The 19,324-nt window shown below is 43.1% G+C and overlaps 1 protein-coding gene across 2 annotated transcripts in view; it reads right to left on the bottom strand.

Annotated features, from left to right (window-relative positions):
• The window catches only part of VGLL4 (vestigial like family member 4), a 350,836-nt gene that overhangs the window by 68,116 nt on the left and 263,396 nt on the right, over positions 1-19,324 (bottom strand). For both annotated transcript variants that reach the window (XM_085624870.1, XM_085624869.1), the window contains one exon: positions 13,572-13,761. In XM_085624870.1, the coding sequence (XP_085480996.1) occupies positions 13,572-13,761 (190 nt within the window). The remainder of the gene's footprint in view (positions 1-13,571; positions 13,762-19,324) is intronic.

The following is a 19,324-nucleotide window of genomic DNA, read 5'->3' on the forward strand; positions in this document are numbered from 1 at the left end:
CTAAGCCATGATATGTAGATCTGCCTCCTTGGAAGCAGCATACAGTCCTATTACAATAATATGCAGGAGTCATTTCTAAATAAAAAAAATTATTGTAAGCACATGGCCGCCACATGTTGGCAGTGGCATGTTTTCTAATTGTTTTTCTTTTTTGTGGTATACTGTTGTATTAAGAAGCATAAAAAAACATAACCGTCAGATTAGCTTGCCAACGCAAGGCCTTCTAACTTTGCTAGAAGTTTAGGTCTCGCCTGAGCCAGCGCATGCGCTGCTCTGGCGAAACATTTAGTGAGTGGGCTTTCAAAGGTCCGACCACAGCTTTTGGGGTGGCATAGAGCGTGCGGTTACGCGCACAAGCAGAGGTGCCACCTGGCTTCCCTCTCGCTCTCCCAAGTGCGCGCACCTCGCTCCGCCTCTGTGCCCATATACGTCTCCCTTCAGCAGTCACCTCCCTGCTTTTCGATGCGCTCCTATTGTCCTGAGTGACGATTCACTTTCCCTCCCCCCGTCGGCTCCACGGAGACAGCTTGTTCCGCTCAGGTCCTATCTATCTCGCCCATAATCACCCCGTACGCATCCCCACCCCCCACATCAAGCTCCCCTGATCACTTTCACGGCTGCTCACTGCCGTTAACTTTCATTTTCTTCCCGCGGCCCTTTCTAGACATGTGGTAACTACTTACCAGTGCTAGTTGTTTACGTTGGTGGCATCTGCTCTCTGCTCCACGATCCAGCGAGGATCTCTTTGGCCCCACTTGGCCATGCCGATTCCGTTCTCCTCGTTTCCGAACCTCTTTCTGCAGCTCAACACCGCTCTTCACCAACAGATGCAGTGCCTGATCGCCGTGCCCCAGGAACTTGCCTGTTCGAAGTGCCTCTGGGGCCTGCACGCTCTGTACTGCTGAGACGCACGCTCAATCCAGTTAGCTGGGGAGCCTGCTCCCATCCCAATAGCTCTTCGGATGTTTGTCCAGAAGAGAGTGCTTTGGTGTCTTCGCCGAAGCCTACTCGTCCTGTGCTCTGTTGCCTTTTGTTTTCTTCGGATCTTGCTCCCCGCACTATCTCCTCCCGCTGCCAGCCCAGCCTATCACTTCTTTTTCAATTGAGCGATCCTTATGTAGAAATTACTAGAAAAGCCTGGAAAATGCCAGCCCTAGCGACACTTCGAGCTCCGCCTCCAGCTGTTACAGACAGGAAACACTAGGTGACGGTGAAGTTTAGACTATGCATGTGAAGGCAACCCCCCCCCCCGTTAAAGTAAGGCAGCTTGATACGGATGCTATACATTTATTATATCTAATAAAAGGCTGTTGTTACACTACACCATGCACGTGAAGTCAGGCCTGCGGCCTAGCGCCAGAGGCAGAATAACAATGGGTTGCTCTCCGACTGTCACAGCATGAGGTGTGCCAGCCTCCCCCCAGGTGTGACAGAGGCCTAAAGGAGGTGCTGATGGGAAGCCATTAGCACTTACTTTTTCAGGGACTGCAGCAGGGGAGTGGACTGGAGCAACAGGTGGTGGGGGTTAGTGAGGGAGCGCCGCTGTTTATTATTGTCCTCCTCCACTCCATGCAAGTTGCGGAGATAAATCTCCTTTGTCTACCAGATAACAATTGCTACAGTTAGCAGGGACAGGTTGTGTGTGGCATTAGTTGACTTTAATACTTGGAAACCAGGTTCACGTCCCAGCGTCAGTTCGACACCCTGTGATTCTGGGCAAATCACCTAATCTACATGAACAAACAACAACAAAATCTGACCCTCTGTAATGCTTTCTGGTGCTCACATAAAGCTCTCCCATGCCTCTGAGCCTAGTTCATGCTATATAAAACTGCATGTAAGGAAGGCACTATTTTGTGTTTCTTTTTGCATTTACACACAAGCATCATTCCCTTTCTCTGAAAACTCTCATGATGCTAGCCACAAGTAAAACAAAAAACACAGATGCAGCTGTCACCAGTCTCTGAACATTGGAGGGCCTCTCTTAAGTACTGAAAAAAAGAATGAATATCATAAAAACCCCTTGTGAGTGTAAAAGGCAGTTCAGGTCTTTGCAATATCATGTTAATGTCAAAACATCCTCAGCAAACGTAGGGATAAAAAACAACAATTAAAAGTGAGTTCCAAGTATTTTTGATAATTCAGTGCTTCTAAAGTATATTTTTTCTCATTGGAATGTTATTTTCCTATTTAATTACTGACCCTATAAGCTTCAAATTACTTTTATTACCACAAATGTTTGTCATCCTTTAGCTCCATTATCCCAACTAAAGGTTGCGATCAGCGAATGTGGGCCACTCTTTTTTGGCTGCCCGGGCCGAATTGTGACCCCAATCCAACAATGACCAGTTACATCACACAGTGGACTTATTCATGTGTTTGTAGGCACGGAGAGCTCAAAAGATTCGCAAAGAATCACAGAATGTTGGGCCGACGCCGAGGCTCGAACCCACTTCTCCAGATCCAAAGTCGGCAACCCTGGTTGTTACACCGTAGCCTTAGCTGTAAGAATGCCCGCCCACACAGCATTCAAAATGAAACAAGCATTGGCATAGCCAATAGGTTTCGCTTTTGGGACCTTATAAGTATTTAGTTATGCAGCACAATATCCTTGGTGCAACAACATCAACTGTTGCATGGCTAAACACTTATAAGGTCCCAAAAGCGAGATCTATTGGCTATGCCAAAGCTTGTTTATTTTTTTGATGAATATTCCCTTTCTTGGGTGTGGGATCTAGCAACCTTGCAGGATAGGGGAAGACAATCCTCCGAGCTCTCCAACACCTGAAATTAGTCTTTGGAACTGGGAGAGGTGGATATGCGCATCAGCCTTTTAGCACTGACCATTCTAGAGGCTTTTAGTTTCTTTTCTGTGTCATCGTGAAGTACAAGACATTTGCAAGTGTTGAGAGAACATGTGTCTGACTAGAAAGAAATGGCTCAAACAGGAGGCTATCTTATCACACTTAAAGGGTCCATGGTGCTAAACTCCTCAATACATGACCATAGAAAGATTGAACAAGAGCTTATGAAAAAAAATGAATTCTTTTTCCAGGCCCTGCTCTGTTGTAAGGAGACTCTGCGGTACTATGCAAAAGAAAAGACAAAAAATGAATATGTTGTTCTAGGTGGAGAAAGGTAGAAATGGAAGAGTTGCATTCGAAATGGCGACTGCTCGATTATGATGCAAGAGTGGATGAATGACACCCTGCACAAATGCTTACTGTCGAAACAGATTTACTACCTATAGTCTACGACTAATGTCAAAACTTGCCCTATGCGACTGCTCGCTTTCCATGCCTTTCAGTGTAAATGGCCTTTAGTAGAGAACTTGGGGTGTCGACATTGTCCATTTAAGATCCATGAAACTCTATGCCATTGCATTTGCCAAACATGTCATATGTAAATTACACATCCTTAAACAGATTAAACCACTTGTCACCTATTTTAGAACGATCTTTCATGACCAGCATACTCTTCTTACCCTGGGCTGCCAGCCAAGGACCTAAATTAGATCCAGAAAGGTCAAATTTCAGCATAGAGGTTCAACACTGATGGAATTATGTCATTTCCATTCTGAAGCAAAGGGTTATTGAATCATACAAACATTTTAATTAGACACGTTGTGCATTTCTCAGAGAATGCCTCCGTCCCTCACAAAGCTATAGCTTGCGTAGTTATTGAGAGGTAATTCTGATTGAGAAGGGCAACGTTAAGAGGGTGCAGAAATCATAGAAGGGCATACTTCTTTTCCACTGTTCCCTACAATGTATATTTTGTTCAGTTTATTGTTCTTGTTGTAATATTGGCCTTGTTCAACAGTTGCTTGCAGTCAATTCCTCTGTAAACAATTACTATGAGGTAGCAGATGGCTAAGTGAGAAAAAGCTCAACGCCTTTCCATGCATTGATCCAAGGTCATGAATTTGAACCCCGAGAAGGCGGACAGCCATGCCACCCTCATGAGTCAGTAAATGGAGTACCTTTAAATAGGGTAACACCAACACCTATTCTTTACAGTGCTTAGAAATGGCAGAAGATTTGCATGAAGTGCTACATAAGACCAAGCATTGCCAAAGCCAATAGGTCATTGTTTTGTCAATGCCAATTATTGATGCTGTAAAGCAGCCACAGTGTCATTTTGAACAAGAGTGTGAAAGGTCTGAGAAGGTAAATAAAAAACAAAAATTAAAAAGAAACAGAAATAGTGTCAAACGCTTTTTTTCACGATGGAGAGAAGGGTCTCGCAGCAATTCAACATCTGGTCTTCTCATGGAAAATAAAAGATTGCCGGGGTGAGCGGGACAGCAACACAGAGTGCGGGAAGAGAAGCAAATAAGCGAGAAAGCAACAACAAGATGACCATAGAAATCAATTGAATAAAAGCAAGCAAATGTGAATGACAAAGATAACCACCGATAAGCAATGAGTCGGCTGTAAGCCCACAATAAGAATTTTCCAACCTGACTGTTTGCACTGTCTTGTAGGCGAAACTCAACAAGCATTGGCAAGTCAATGGGTATGGCAGGCTGTGTTACCACATTAGAGAAATGCACACAGAAGAAAGTCGCAAAATAGCACAGGGAGGACTAAAGTTGTAAAGTAGTCCCTCATCCAGCTCAATGCAAGAATTTCAACAGAGGCGGGAGGATACACTCAAACAGCTACTTGAATTAAGTGAAAGACACATACTCCACTGGGCTGAGCCAAGACATGATGGCCCTCTTTCAAGCCAACAGCTGAAAGAGGCTGGCTGAAGAAATCCAATGACTGAAAGGGGTAGACTTAAAGCCCACTCTGCTTATATTGCTTGCAATTATGTATTTTTTTTTAATGCTGTGCTGTCAACACCCGGACCCAAGACTTTTTTTTTTTACTCTACACCAAGTCATCAATTCATTTATTTCATCTACTACCCAGAGTTTTGACTGCATCCATAGAAACCTCCTTGCACATGTGTATGAATTATTGCTTTTTCTGTTTTTGCTAATATCTAGAAAGGGCTAAAGTGAAGCACTGTATGAGGCCTGAATCGGTTTTGTGAATGGGTCTAGTGCAGTGATACTCACAGTACGGCCCTGAAGCCGATTGCGGTCCTCCTGACCTTTACATGCGGACCCATGGTCAACAGCAGCACTGGCCTGCTGTTTACCTTGCTAAGCACAAATATTCAGAAATTTTTTTAATAAAAGGGCAATCATTTATTTACAGATTAACTGAAGTAAAGAGATCATGCGACAAATGTGTTAAAAATATGATAAAGTACCTTCAACATTCTACAAATGTACTCCATTAGCATGCAAAAGCGTTTCAGCTTAGTACACCAAATTATATCAGTGCATTGAGAAGAATTTTTGTTAAGTGTCAGTTTACAAACATGAATTTTAAAACATTCCTGCTTCAACACCCTGACAACAATGCCTATAGTGAACTAAGAGGCAATTCAGTTGTCAAGTGCAACCTCTGGGTGGCCTAGGTTGGTATTATACATGGACATTATCGTTTATAAAATCAAACACAAGAGAAGCTCTGGTACAGCGCATACACTGAAGTCATGTATTTCAACGGATTTTTTATGTGTGATAATGATGGAAAAGGAGGCAAAGTGTAATAAAAATGTCCTAAGATCACACCAATTGGTCAAGTGTGGAAGCTAGATTTGATCCCATGTTTTCTGGTTTCACATTGTGCAATGCAGCCCCTAGATGTATATGTGTTGCTTCACCTTGGCCCCTAAGCCTTCCGTACAAAGTACACCCCCCTCCCCCCCCGCCCCATCACCATACCGGCATCTATGCTTCCCTCAGTCAAGTCACATCACAGACCAATCTTTATGGCGCTTTTGAAAATGTTTGTGAGTCCCATGGTCTAGCCGAAGTCTGTGGTGTCCAACATAGAGCAAGAACTCGACCAGTGCTAGATTAGTAGGGTAGCCCTATATAAATAAACCCCATTAAAAAAAGTAAATAGTATAATCTACCCTATGTTTGTCTTGTCCATGCCCGTAGTTTGAATCGGGGGACGGACAATTTGATAACCTTCCACGTCTTGTTAAATGTGCACTTTTAACAAGAACAATTTCACAATACTGGTGGGGGAGCCCTTTTCTTTTTATTGACGTTCCTTTCTTTTTAGAAAAAAAACTTTCCCTCTATTTTCAGACTTCAAAGCGGTCTGCTGAGATGCTGGTTAATTGCTTCTCCGGTAAGTGGTCTGCCACCCGGAAGCATTACTGGCAGAGACAGCCTTGCAGTATTATAAAGAAAATACAGCTTGGCACAGTTTCCCTTCCGAAAAAAAAGTATTTAATCTTTGAATGTTCACGCCGCCAATGTTCTGTTCTCGTTCCTCTGAAAAGCAGATAGGGAGGTGAGCGGCACCAGTCTCGGGCGCGGGCGTAGGGGGTGGGGGCGCCTACCTCCCTTATCTGTGAGGCTCGACGAACCACAGAAGATGCAGCCGCCTTACTTTCGAGGCTTAGAAAAGTGATTTACGTCTGCCGTGTTTACAATGTATAAACAGATTCTGCAAACACGCCTTCTATTTGACATTAAATCATCTTTTCAAAAGGTTACAGTCAGAGTTTCTCCCAGGCTGGCCGCGTTGAATAAGCCGGCTGTGTCCTCCCAATTGATAATCTGATCAAGGCTATTTTTGGCCTCCTTGCAAACCTCGGCTTGCAGTGACGAGCGTGGGGGCATGCTTGCACTTTGGGGAACTGCTACGTTTTCCCTCTCAAGTGAGCGCAGAGATGACAGGTGCGTCATCGCAGGCTCTCGAGGACACCTTGCACAAGTCTGTCCAGAGTTTCCGTTTTAACGTGGACGTTTACGTCGCAGCCGTCCAAACAATGTCGTTTTTATTTAAACTACACGAATTTATATTTACTCGTTTAACTGGGATGTTAAGCATTGATCTGGTACGATATTCTCAAATAACACATAGTAACAATTCTAGGCCTCGATTAATGAATATGTAATTGCTTTTTTTGTTACACCGGCACTTTAAATAACAATACCCTATGAATATATATATATATATATATATATATATATATATATATATATGCATGCTGCGCGAAAAACAAAAAAAAATTTAAACGCAGACCCAAAAATGGCCTAAGTCTATTTTGGTGCTCGCAAGCACTAAAATCTTCAATAAAAATCTTGAAGGCTAGGTATCTACAGTGCATTTTCCATCTATTACATTTCTGCAAGTTTGACCTGCTCTAATTTTTCAGGTGAAAAACCGACCATCGAACTTTGCTGACAAACTTATAACTTGGACATATGTGCAAACTGTGGTTTGCTCTCTGGCCCGTCCCTTCAATCAAGAATATTCCCCTGCTTCCTGTTCTTTTTTTTTTTGAGGCACAGCAGGAGTTCCAAGCACCTCAGACAGACACACAGGCATGGCAGTGGGAATCCCCAATGCATCTGACATTTCAGTTATCTGCATCCTTGCATTTGCTGACAGTTCTCAACAATTTGACAGCGTTGGAGAAGAGGGATTACATTTCTGCACTTCACCAGTGCAGCACGAGTAGTGCCAACGAGCCATCACCCGTGTGCCAAGTCAGCTTCAGAAATGAAGAAAAAAAACCTCAAGTGGTAACTTAGGAATGGATCTGTACAGCTCGGTGATAAACTAAACAAACAATATCAAGGAGCTTTTGAATCAGAGTATTGGATATAAAGGAAAATTCATAAAGAGCGAGTCTTGCATTCCGTCGCCAGGGTCCATGGACTGGGCGATGCGTATGCCCTTTGGAGAAGGAGACCTTCAGGGGACCTAGAGGTCTGCTTGGGTTTGTGCAGAGGGCAGAAAAGGATGTAGTCTTGCCTTTTGTTAATACCGTATTCTTGGGCTCTCCTACGGATGGTTTGTTGGAGATAGTGGTTTTGGAGGGGACCTTGCCTTGGAATAGGAGCCTGGACAGAGGAGGACTATAGATGTTAGTACTAGGCAATGACTTTGAAATCTCTACCACTTAGAGACGTATGGCAACAATCCAGACCCGCACGTGGTCTGATTTTCATGTTCATTGTATTAGAAGACGCCAGGCTCATGTTTGATAAGACAGTCAGACTCATGTTCATGCTCAGTGTGGTACTTGACATTTGCATAAGGATGTTACAAGTCCTTTGTAGAATAATTAATTGTAATAAGTGGTAAAGCCTATAAAATGTTCATGAAGTTTGCTTATCAGTGCCCTGGTGCCAATCCCTGAGGCTACGGTCATGACTCGTGAGGGCATGGATGATGTTCAGATCTGACTCATCCAGTCTCACATGCCTGGGTAATACGGAGCAGGTAAATTCTGTGCATAGTACTATTTGCAAGGCACAAGTTCTGACAGGTTGATCATACAAATCTCTTTGCTTCATTGGCTTTGAATTTATGTTCACAATATAGAACGACATGCAAGACAATCTAGATCCTTCGAGCACCTAAGGATTTCAGTATGTAAGACAATGATAAACGAGGCCAGTGAAAGCAACAGACTGGTGGACACAAATGGATGACTGGTCCATACACCCTGTGCTCCAGGAAGTAGTTGGTCGGTTTACAAGCTCAAGGGCCGATGATGCGTACACGTACATTCATCATGACATATGCATACATCTGCGTAATTACGTTGCAGTAGCCCTAATTGAATGACATCTACTTGGGCATTCGTCATGATGTGGTGGCCAATTCGGCACTTTTTCCTTTAAGTTTACCTCTTCAAGACAGATGTCCATTCCTATAAAAAAAAGTATGGAAATAAAGTATGCTTCTAAGTCACTATGTCATCAACTAAATTAACATGAATTCTAAAACTTGGCCACTAAATACGTTTTGCGGCGATCTCGTGTATACACTGCCCTTATATTATGTTACAGCTCAGGTCCTTTCATTCACCACATGTTGGGCAATTATCAGAGTATGGAAGCCCACTCCACAGCCAATCAACCTTATTTCAACAGAAGCATACAGTTTAAACAACCGGTGGGGCAGCAAAGGTCACTGGCTGAACCAGTATTAACTTGCGTAGGGTTACAACTTCGTTCTCTCAAATTTCCTCAACTCAACTGAAAAACCGACAACCTGTAGAAGGTAAGTGCATAACACTAAAAACTAAAAGCGTGTCTGCAAAAAAAGCAGAGGCAAAGACGTCATGGGTTTCGGTGTCGTTACAACCTGGTGCTCTGTGATGCAGAGGGGCGTAATGAGTTTGTATTTTCCACCGTGACTAGGGGCTGCAACTAATGGAGGAAATGCATAAATTTGGCAACTCGACAGCCATCGTTTTTAAATCTGGCACCGTTAATGAAATGGAATAACTGACATCGAAGCCAGCAGCGTTTGTCCCCGCGCCAAAGCCTGAATTTAGAAAGTGCAGTTTGCTTTCCCAGCTATCCCGCTGTTTCACACAAAAATAAAAAAAATATACGAGCCAACGGATTCTGCTTTCATCTTAATGAGCACGAGTAACAGGTTGCCGACCCCGTGGTACCTGCTGCACTCTAACCAAGAAGTCGAACAGAATGCTAGAGCTATATAAAGCGGCATTCTGCTGATACCGAGCTTTTGTTTGTTCAGCTTAGGCTTCGACTCCCAATTTGTCATAAATGCCGGGCCGGCAGACTGGAGGCCCAGTCTCTGACTAACACCCGAGTGATTTATTTGAGGATAAATAACACGGCTGCTATCGTCTGACCGTGCAAAACAGACCAAAGCCGGGTGGAATGCGAGGTATGCGCAGAGCTGCAGAAGCTGAGGCAGCAGAGCGGCGCGCGATCCCTGAGCCCAGGCAACGCCGCGCGCACATCCTCGAAGCTGGAACGACAGGCACGCGGAGCCTCGCTTTCACGTCCATCATGGCGGTATGCGCTGGGTATAAAAAGCACAGGGGGATGACATCATTGCCGTTTCTGCCCCATGCCTTTTCTATTTTTTAACGCCAGGGTGGAAAATATCATGCCAGACTTTCGTCGAGGACTCCCAGGGTTCGAGTGTGACCAAATAAATCATGCCCGACAACAACTGCAGCCTGTCCAGTTGTCGGTGGCTCGGTGTCTCCCATGCACTTGGACATTTTTTAAGCGCTCGTATTTTGGTTTTGACATGGAAGAGGCGAGTAGAAGTAACAAGGATTCGGATATATTTAAACCGGACATGCAATGGGATGTGTACATTAGGTATGCCAATGCAGCAGCCACACAAAACAAGCATTGAAAATGCAATAGGTCTTGCCTTTGATTAAGTTAAAGCCATTTGCTTTGCTAATGGTATTGTATTCTAGTTTTGCATTATTTAGTGTATGTTTGTGATATTTGCATATATTTGCTCTCCCCTAACCCCTTTCATCTACCTCATGCTATTGTAATCCTCACTATACAAAATGAACACACATACTATTCTTCTATTCATTCACATTCCAAATCTGAAACACTGCTCTTTTCCAACTAACGCTATGCTTTAAACTACTACACAGCTAACAAAACAATTCTAACTACATACAACTGTCACAAATATACACTAAATAATGCAAAACTAGAATACAATACCATTAGCAAAGCAAATGGCTTTAACTTAATCAAAGGCAAGACCTATTTCATTGCAAATGCTTGTTATTTACATACTCCAAGACTATCTCTACACTGACATAACCACTTTACTCTCCTTTAGAAAGTGACACATCATATAAGGCAATGAAATATCACACACGAGCACACTAAAAAGCTAACTACAGATCAGACCGCCCCTTAAAGCAGGAAACTAGAACACTTCCCGTGAAGCCAGCTCCTGCGCTGCCATATTCGGATAACTGTCTTACAGTAGACATAAAAGAAAGACAAAATCACCAAGGTTCACGGAAGCTCTTGGGAGGGTGCATTTATTTGTATTTAGCAAGCAGGGGGATTGTTTTAGCCTAATACACAGGGCAGGTTAACAAGCCTATCCCTGATGTGGATGTCACTCCCTGTTTATCCCAGGGTACGGATAAGTCTCCATCATAAAGAGAGTAGCACCGAAAATAAAATGTTCAAGTCATTTACATATACAATTGTATACACATCAAACTTATTTTTTACAGTATTACAATCGCGTATTTAATATTATGCTGTCCCCCCGCTCACAAATGGAAGCTAAAACGGAGGTAGGAATTTCGTTTTATTGAGCGAGCTGTATACGCGACCTTATAAATGTTAAGGGAGTATTTAGCCTCAAAGATGGCTGCCTCAAACACCTTGTGCAAGAAAGCCAGTAGTCTTCTATCGCCACGATTTCTACTTAAGTTCGACGGTCATGGCCTTCCATCCTCGCCACGCGACACATTCTGTTCACTTGCCGACTGAATTATTACCCAGAGTATTACGATCAATGGACCACGAGTGACTTGGTTTTTGTCCCATCATGAGTAAAACAAGCCTACACGGCAGGCAGAACAAGCGCGGTGAAAGTAACTTGTGCAGCAAATCGTAATTAAATAAATAGGCGCGGTCCTCTGCGAGAACACAAACAGAGCGCGGTGTATTAAATAAAAAAGCGCGGTCCTCAGTGAGAACACAAACAGAGCGCGGTTTCCCTGAAGTGGACGCCACGACAATGTAAGCAAACCAAAACACCAACAGCTGTTGCCACACCACGCCATTGTGCGAAATAAAAAATGTAGGTGCTCACCCAGTAATTAGAAGATACTGTGTCACGCCGCCAGTAAAAGATCCAGTCCACGTGGGAGGGGCCAGAAGTGGACAGGGTGGTAACCAGGAGGGACTAAAACGACTCCTGGACAATCACTAAACCCAGTTTAGCATAACTGGTGACGGCAAATGACGCACACCAATGGAAATTATGGGCGGCGCCAAAAGCGAACTTCTCAAACCGGATTGATTTCAAGAGGCCCTTGCAGAGCATGAGAGCTACTACGCCAGGCGAGACCTAAAAATGGCCTACACATACACAGCACCCGGAGACAACAAGTCCCTCTTTCAAGATCCAAATGGAAAACCTAGATCTGCCCCCTTGAGGGAAAATTCTACATAAACACCACAGCACACACTGCCTTCAAAATACGAAAGGCAGGCCACATGCACATTGGTTAAATAATACAAATCTCCCAGGAATTTGGCACTTAAATCGTCAAAGTCTACCAGCACACAATGACACAACACTAACAAAATAAGCATAAAGCAAAGAGCAAACGTTTTTAAGTTTAAAAAAAAACAGCAGCAGAGTCAAGGCATCTTAAAACAGAACCCCAATGCCCAATAAGAGACTAGTCTGGGAAGACCTGATCATTTTAGTACTCTCGACCCATTCTGCAAGAAAGTCATCCTGTTTTCAGGACTGATCAATGGCGTGACATGGCGCAAGCTTCAGAGCGCAGTTTTAGCCCATCACCTGCCCTTTTATGGGATGTGAGGGGCACGTGCATGCTTCAAATGGAATATCTTGCCTCAGATTTTAAAAAAATGAAAAGAGGAGGGTATAAGTAGAAAACATTTCCAGCCAAAACACGTTGTGGATCATGTACTGTGACCCACTAACACTTATTGCGCGTATCTCACGAACTACGCTGTCTGCGCCACTGTTTAACTATTACCAGATGCTAATACAGCTACAATAAATGGGACCATTTTTTTAAATTACGTTTGTCAGAATATCACCATTTGAAAATTTGGAGCAATAGGTTTTTTATGCAAATGCAGTTTTCGAATTTTCAAATAAATGTCAGCTTTTTTTAAGGGGTGCGTTTCATACGAGTGGAAGTACAACTGGCGTCACAGTGGCACTCTCATATGTTTACAATGTTATGCACTGGTTTCTTTGCATAGGATTGGGAGTTTTATTTTGTTCCTTTCTGCAATGTCCACCATTTGCATGTGATTTACCTCTGGAAACCATGGGGTCATTGTGAGCATTTTCCCAACACTGCTTTGTTGATATTTCCTTTTCTGAAGAAAATTAGCTTAGTGTCGCTTTTGTGGACTCAGTCCTTGATGCAGAAGAGTTATTAACTAATTTACTTAACTCATTCATTCAACAATACATCTTTCGTTCTTATTATCATGGCGCAAAAATTCCTGGTAACACCATTTCTGAAAGACCTGGGGAAATTGCAATCCATTTCAGCTGTGAGGAGTACAACGTACATTTCAGGAGGATTTTGGGATACAAATCTTGCAATCCAATCAGGAAGAGCATGTCAGTTTATGAAGATTCTGAATGTGTAAGACACAACAGCAGCTCAGCAAAAACAAAGTAAATTATTAGGCGTTTCAACGCATTTAATCACCATCAATTTTCAGAAATATGGCTGCATATTGAGTTTGAAGACAATGTAGCACAATGTCTCACGATGACCGTATCGAGAACTAATGCAAACATGGAGGTGGAAGACCGCCTGCCGGTGTGTGTCTTGACCATCTCTTAGGGGTCATTCAGGAAAGGCAGAAACGAAATGCAAGTTTGCGAAGTACTTTAAGTGCAATTTTTATCGAGACACATCAAGATCAAATGTAGGGTAGCATTTTTACTCTCGCTTTCACTGGACAATGAATTCAGTGACCACATGAAACTTACAGGTGTGGGGGGAACATTCGACTCATCTTCGAGACATGATCATTTTCACAGTCCGGTTCATCGTCCCCTTGGTCCATGCTGTATTTCCTCTTGCTTGGGCTGATGGGAGGAGGTCCTGTCCGATGGTTCGACAGGGGAGAGGATACCGGGTGCGACTGCATTCTGGGGTCACTTCTAAGGGCTGCTTCACCTACAGAAAGATAAACGACATTAATCCATGGAGCACGTGCAATTCATAGATATCAATAAATAAGCTAGCATCTTCATAGCCTGAGAGTCTAGGCATTAACTTGTACGCAAGAAACATTTTTTTGTCCCCAAAGAAACAACACAGCTTACTGAAAGCTAACGTTGGACATATATTTGTTTTACTTAGAAAATAAACAGGTCTTTCAGAAGACAAACTACTGCCTCTTCTGTAAATGGATAAGAGTTTTTTAATGCAATATTGAGGTCTGCTTCAGCTGACACTTTAATTTGGTCTAATACTTGTTTTACCCACAGAGAACACATCCTGTGCTCAGTGTGGTAAATATACCACTTTCCATCCCACTCCTCCCACACAGAGTAACCATGCTTCACCGGTTGCATCATATTAACACTTCCGCAACCATGTGTACCCATCTAACCACCCACTGGTGAGGGGGCGAGGCAGCTGGAGGACAGACACATCCATCCACCCATTAACCACATGCACGTCTTGCTCCAGTTAGAAAAGCACATCAGCATGTAAGTTTGTAGCCGGCATACTACAAAGGAAAGTTACTCTGCAGATCACTCTTGCAACAGCACTGGGCCAATCACAGGCATCCATCCCAACACTCAAGATCTCGCAGAGTAAACATCAGCATAAAGTCCAAATTCTAAATGCGCTGCGCTAAAAATACCTTAAATCAGGATACTGTAATAAGAATATATGTTGCTGTTATGCTACAGTGGGCAATCTATAGCACTTCCAGTTTCACGACTGGTGTTATCAACTCTCCGAATCAAATTATTACACTTAACAATAAAACCTTCTCCACTTCAGGGGGTAAAAAGTTCTTAATCCATGTGACAAAGGCACACGTTTGTTAGAGAAATCTCCACACAAAATGAAGGTGCAACCTTGTCTTGCACAACATAAAGATGCTTTTCGCAGACCCGAGAAACAGAAAAAGAAGGATCAGTCTCTGAGAGGAGGGTACTGTGATGAGGCTGGGTTAGCTTACACTACCCTGAGGATTGCGACGTGGAACTACCATTCAGCTGCTGGACCAGTCGAGACCCAGAAACATAGGAACATTGCAGCAGGACATCAAAATCAACTTTATCCTTGATGGCCTGCTATTTTGTGCTACCTGTTCCAGAACAGCAGATCTGAAATGTTATACTCTTTGTAGAAGAGTTTTCACTTACCCATTCTCTAGAAAGCTCTTCATTATACTTTTTGGACTAACCCTGATCTCATAAGATGCAGAGAAAATGAATAGCTTTCTCTTCTTCTTAAGCATTCCCATCAAGTAAACTTCAATCTCATTCTCTCGAACAAATGTTACTGCAGGTTCTGTTCAGGTCCTCTGGCACCAAATTATTTCAGAAGTTTGAAATCACAGATGTAAAAGCTCTCAAGTAGCATCAGGAGATTTTGGATAATTTGATGCTTAAACCAACACACATGTCTAGCAGGAATTTGCCTGCTAGAATCGCCTCATCGGTTCTAAAATCACACAAATGTACGCACATACACGCGTCATTTGAGAGTGACTTGAAGGCACACAAAGCAACCCGGAGAGCAAGTTGATATCAACAAAACATCTTGATGGACGCCACGGCCTGAAATTTTATTGTTGTGGTGCTTCTTCAGGGGGTCACCACAGAAGCAGTTTCTATTTAATAGTGGATAATTATCAGTTAAACATCTTTGAATGTAACTTCAGGCTAAGACTTTGCATCACATATTCTCCGCGGTCAGCCTGTACAAAAATAAATGAGACTGCATGTCTCAAAAAGAGAGATATGCCTATGCATCATCAGTATTTTGATGCTCCAAGAAATGCCTCAAAGTCAGTAGTCTTCAAAATATTTAATGCCAAGCCGCGCTTAAACAAAATAAATGACTGCCCCACCAGTCAGGCAACGACAGCTAATACTTTCTCACATGCCAACATTAAAAATGTTAACATCGTGAACAAAAAAACATTGCTGTGGGACTCTAGGTCATTTCGCTAAACAAATACAGAGAAAAACAATATTTTACTTGGGCTTTTAAATTTTGTTTCGTCATATTTTTGCAAAACTGTGTCCCCGTAGAAGCTGCTATATATAACAACGTGTGGTCTCATTAAGAGCAGCCAATCTGGGCGCACAATATCGCCGAATCAGGAGAAGATTTCCCGTATGCTCTCTTCTGATTGGCCCCTGAAGAAGAGAGGACTCGAAACGCGTTGGGCTATATCAGGTGCGGTGAACTGTAAATGTGCGACTGTCCATACCAATAAAAGCAAATGGGGAAATGCTTACCTGTGACTCGAGTGAGGCTTATTTAATGGACAAATATTATTATTTTTTTAAATGGCCAAGGTAAAAAATATTTTTGGGTCACAAAAAGCACACATTGCCATATTAGTCCATGTCTTGGCTCTTAAGAGACCTTCTTTGCGTGGCGGTGCTCCTTGTGAAATGGCAGAATGCCGTCACTGACAGAAAAATGAGTCAACAGCCATCATCCCACGCTGTATGCTGTAGTGGGTGGGAGAAAAATATGAATGATACAAAATAAATAAATGGATTAGGAAGGCTGCTGAAAGCCCTCATCAGTCAGTGTGTTCCACAAATTATTTTCGTAAGATCAAAAAGATATTGTCCAATAGGTGCCAAAAGATCGTAGAGGCTTTTGATTGGCAGGAGGAGTGGCCAAAAGAGTGGAGCTGGGGAAGGAAGGAAGAAGTGTCTCTGTAGGGAGAGGGAAATCGAGGGGGAAAGTTACAACAAGCACTTTAAGTCAACACGGCTGGTATTTGCTGCTAACTGTTGGGTTTGTCAATGTTTGTGTATGGGTTTTGTAAAACTGCACAAAAGGTTTTCTTAATGAGTGTAAATGCCCACTGTGCAAGAGAAGAATGTTGCTACAGAGAGATAAGCCAAAGGCTGTAGTGGGCTGACCCTGTGACTCATGCTGTATGCTGTTGTGGGTGGAACAACAAATGTAAATGACACACTGACAGACTCATGGATAACGAGAGCTGGCCAAAGCCACTGTAAGTAAATCATAGGTATCCTTTTATTACAATCAAAAGGTCTTAGCTAAAGTCAGACCTAGAAAAAAGTTTTCTGTATTTATGTTTTTTGACACATTTTCACTTTGTGTCACTGTATGGCCTTTTTCTGGACGAGTTGTACACCCAATCCCGAGTTGGTTTTAACCATGGCCCACTTGGGCGGGTTTCGTGAACTCTATTGGAGACGTCTCTCATAGATGGATTTACCTATGAGCAAATAGCTAAATGCCTCTATCAGAGAGGTACACGGGAGCATTGGTTGAACACCAAGTAGAGAGGTGGCAGTCTCCTGCCTCCCATTAGTTCTTTATGGCCTGCCCTAGCACCTCATGATCAGCCTACCAAGAATGGCATGCCCAGATTCCTCATACAGTCACCATTCACACCCTCTGAAGTATTCCTCTCTCTCCCTTGTTCCTTCCTTCCTCGCTGACAGTCAAACATCTGAGCCCAGCTGCTGTCAACACACTATTATTCACATCGGTTAAATGATAGCAGGGTGGGAAACATCAGTCCAAAGAAAAGACTCCTTATTTCGCTCGCCTATGGTCCCCTTTCTCAGCACTTAAACAGGACTACAGGGAAGAGCAAAACACAATGGACCAGATGTATCCAAGGGTTTTATCAATTCAGTGTCTATGGGAAAATGTGTTCGTACATATGGCCCTATATGCATAACTAGTATGAGTGCTGGTGCGCCTGTGAGTGAGGGACTAGCAAATAATAATCGGGGGTTCTGGTGCAAACAAACACTATAAAAACAGGTAACAGCAAAAAAAGCTATACCAGCCCCCCCCCCCCCCCCCCCCCCCCCACCCCTGCTAAACCTCAGAGCATGCGGGCAAAAATAACCGTTTAAACTAAAAATGTTTCTTTGTTGCCTGTTTTTCATATCATATAAATGTCCACGCTATTTGTCAGAACGACATTTGAATGTCATAACATAAGGTTGGTGGTCATTTAGCAGAAGACCAAACACTGACCAAGACACACACATGACTGCGAAGTCTGGTGTGCATGAAGGCAGAATCCTGGTTTGAGGAGCGCGAGTGATGCAGAAGCCCATGACAGGCTCGAGCACTGATGCAAGGGATATATGTGGCCGGACGGCCAGCAGGAGTCTGAAAGTCTCTGCTGCAGGGAGGTCCAACATCAACAGCCCAGACTCAAAGACTCAAACCTATACTTAAAAGTAACAGAGTCATTGTAAGAGTTCAAACACAATACGCCATGGAGCGGAACCAATGAATTTCCACACAAGTTCAATTTAAAACTTTTTAAAGAAATGCTGCGCCTCCTAACACAATCATTTACGGTCCATGCTTGCATCTTCCTTTCCATCAGCATCTAACGTTACACGACATATTTTCAAGTTGTGGTTTTCAGACCCTCAGAAAGAAAAACAAAAAAAAACGTAGATGTCCTTCTCCGATAACAAACAATAAAAAAATATGCAAACTTTTTTTTTTTTATGTGGAGCCACTTGAGAGAGAGGTGGTGGTCCAGATAACTGTAATCTAGACACAAAGGTCAGACGGGAAGTCTGGAGAGAAAATGAATTCAGAGCACGGGGTGAAACCGGAGTCAGCCCCGAGGGGCATAGAGAGGTTGCAAAGTCAGCAGGACTGAAGCTGAGTGATACATTGCTATTCAATTTAAACAACTAGCAAGCACTGCAAAGCCCGTCAATCTGGGATTAACGTGCAAAGGCATGCATGCATTAGAGGGACTGCGAGGGCTACAGTTGTTAAGTAGGCCCTCGTGCAGTTAAAAGACAGAACTGGAATGGAACTATACACTCCAACAGCCAATACCTCGCTGGGCTGACCCAAGACATGATTGACAAACTCTTAAGCCAATGGCTGTAAGAAGCTGGTTGACAAAAGCCAATGGTGGAATGGGGTGGATCCACAGCACATTCTATGAATATATTATGCAATATGTCTGTTGAGATTTGCGCTACCTAAACCTAAAAATAGTCATCTAAAAAGAAGGGTGTGCTATTGGAAGACACATAGTCCCACATCAAAGTGTTCACTTACTTCAGGTATACTCCTCTGGGAGCGTTTTTAAAGTCAATCAACATAAATGACGAAAGTAAACACGAGAAACGATTCCAAGTAATGCTCTTGGTCTTGTTCCCATAATGTCCTACGTTAAATGCCTTTGACTTTAACATGTTCTTCAGCAGCAGGGTACAAAGAGAGATTACACTGTTCGGTACATCAGCATTCAGAGCCGTATGGAACAGGACATTCTCAGCCACTAAAACACACCGAATAGAAATGGAAACAGAAATGAAGAAGCTAGCCATAAAGGGATGACAAAGAAGATGAACAGTCATTCCCATTTCAGGACGTCATGTATTTTTCTAGGCAAAAATATTACAGGACTTCACTGCTGCAAAAACCTACCTCTGCCACGTCCTCCTGCTTATTGGTAGTAAGGAGGACTCAGACGCAGGACATAACAAAAGAACTTTCAGCACACCCA

Source organism: Triturus cristatus, chromosome 9, assembly GCF_964204655.1.
Source record: "Triturus cristatus chromosome 9, aTriCri1.1, whole genome shotgun sequence".
NCBI lineage: Eukaryota > Metazoa > Chordata > Amphibia > Caudata > Salamandridae > Triturus > Triturus cristatus.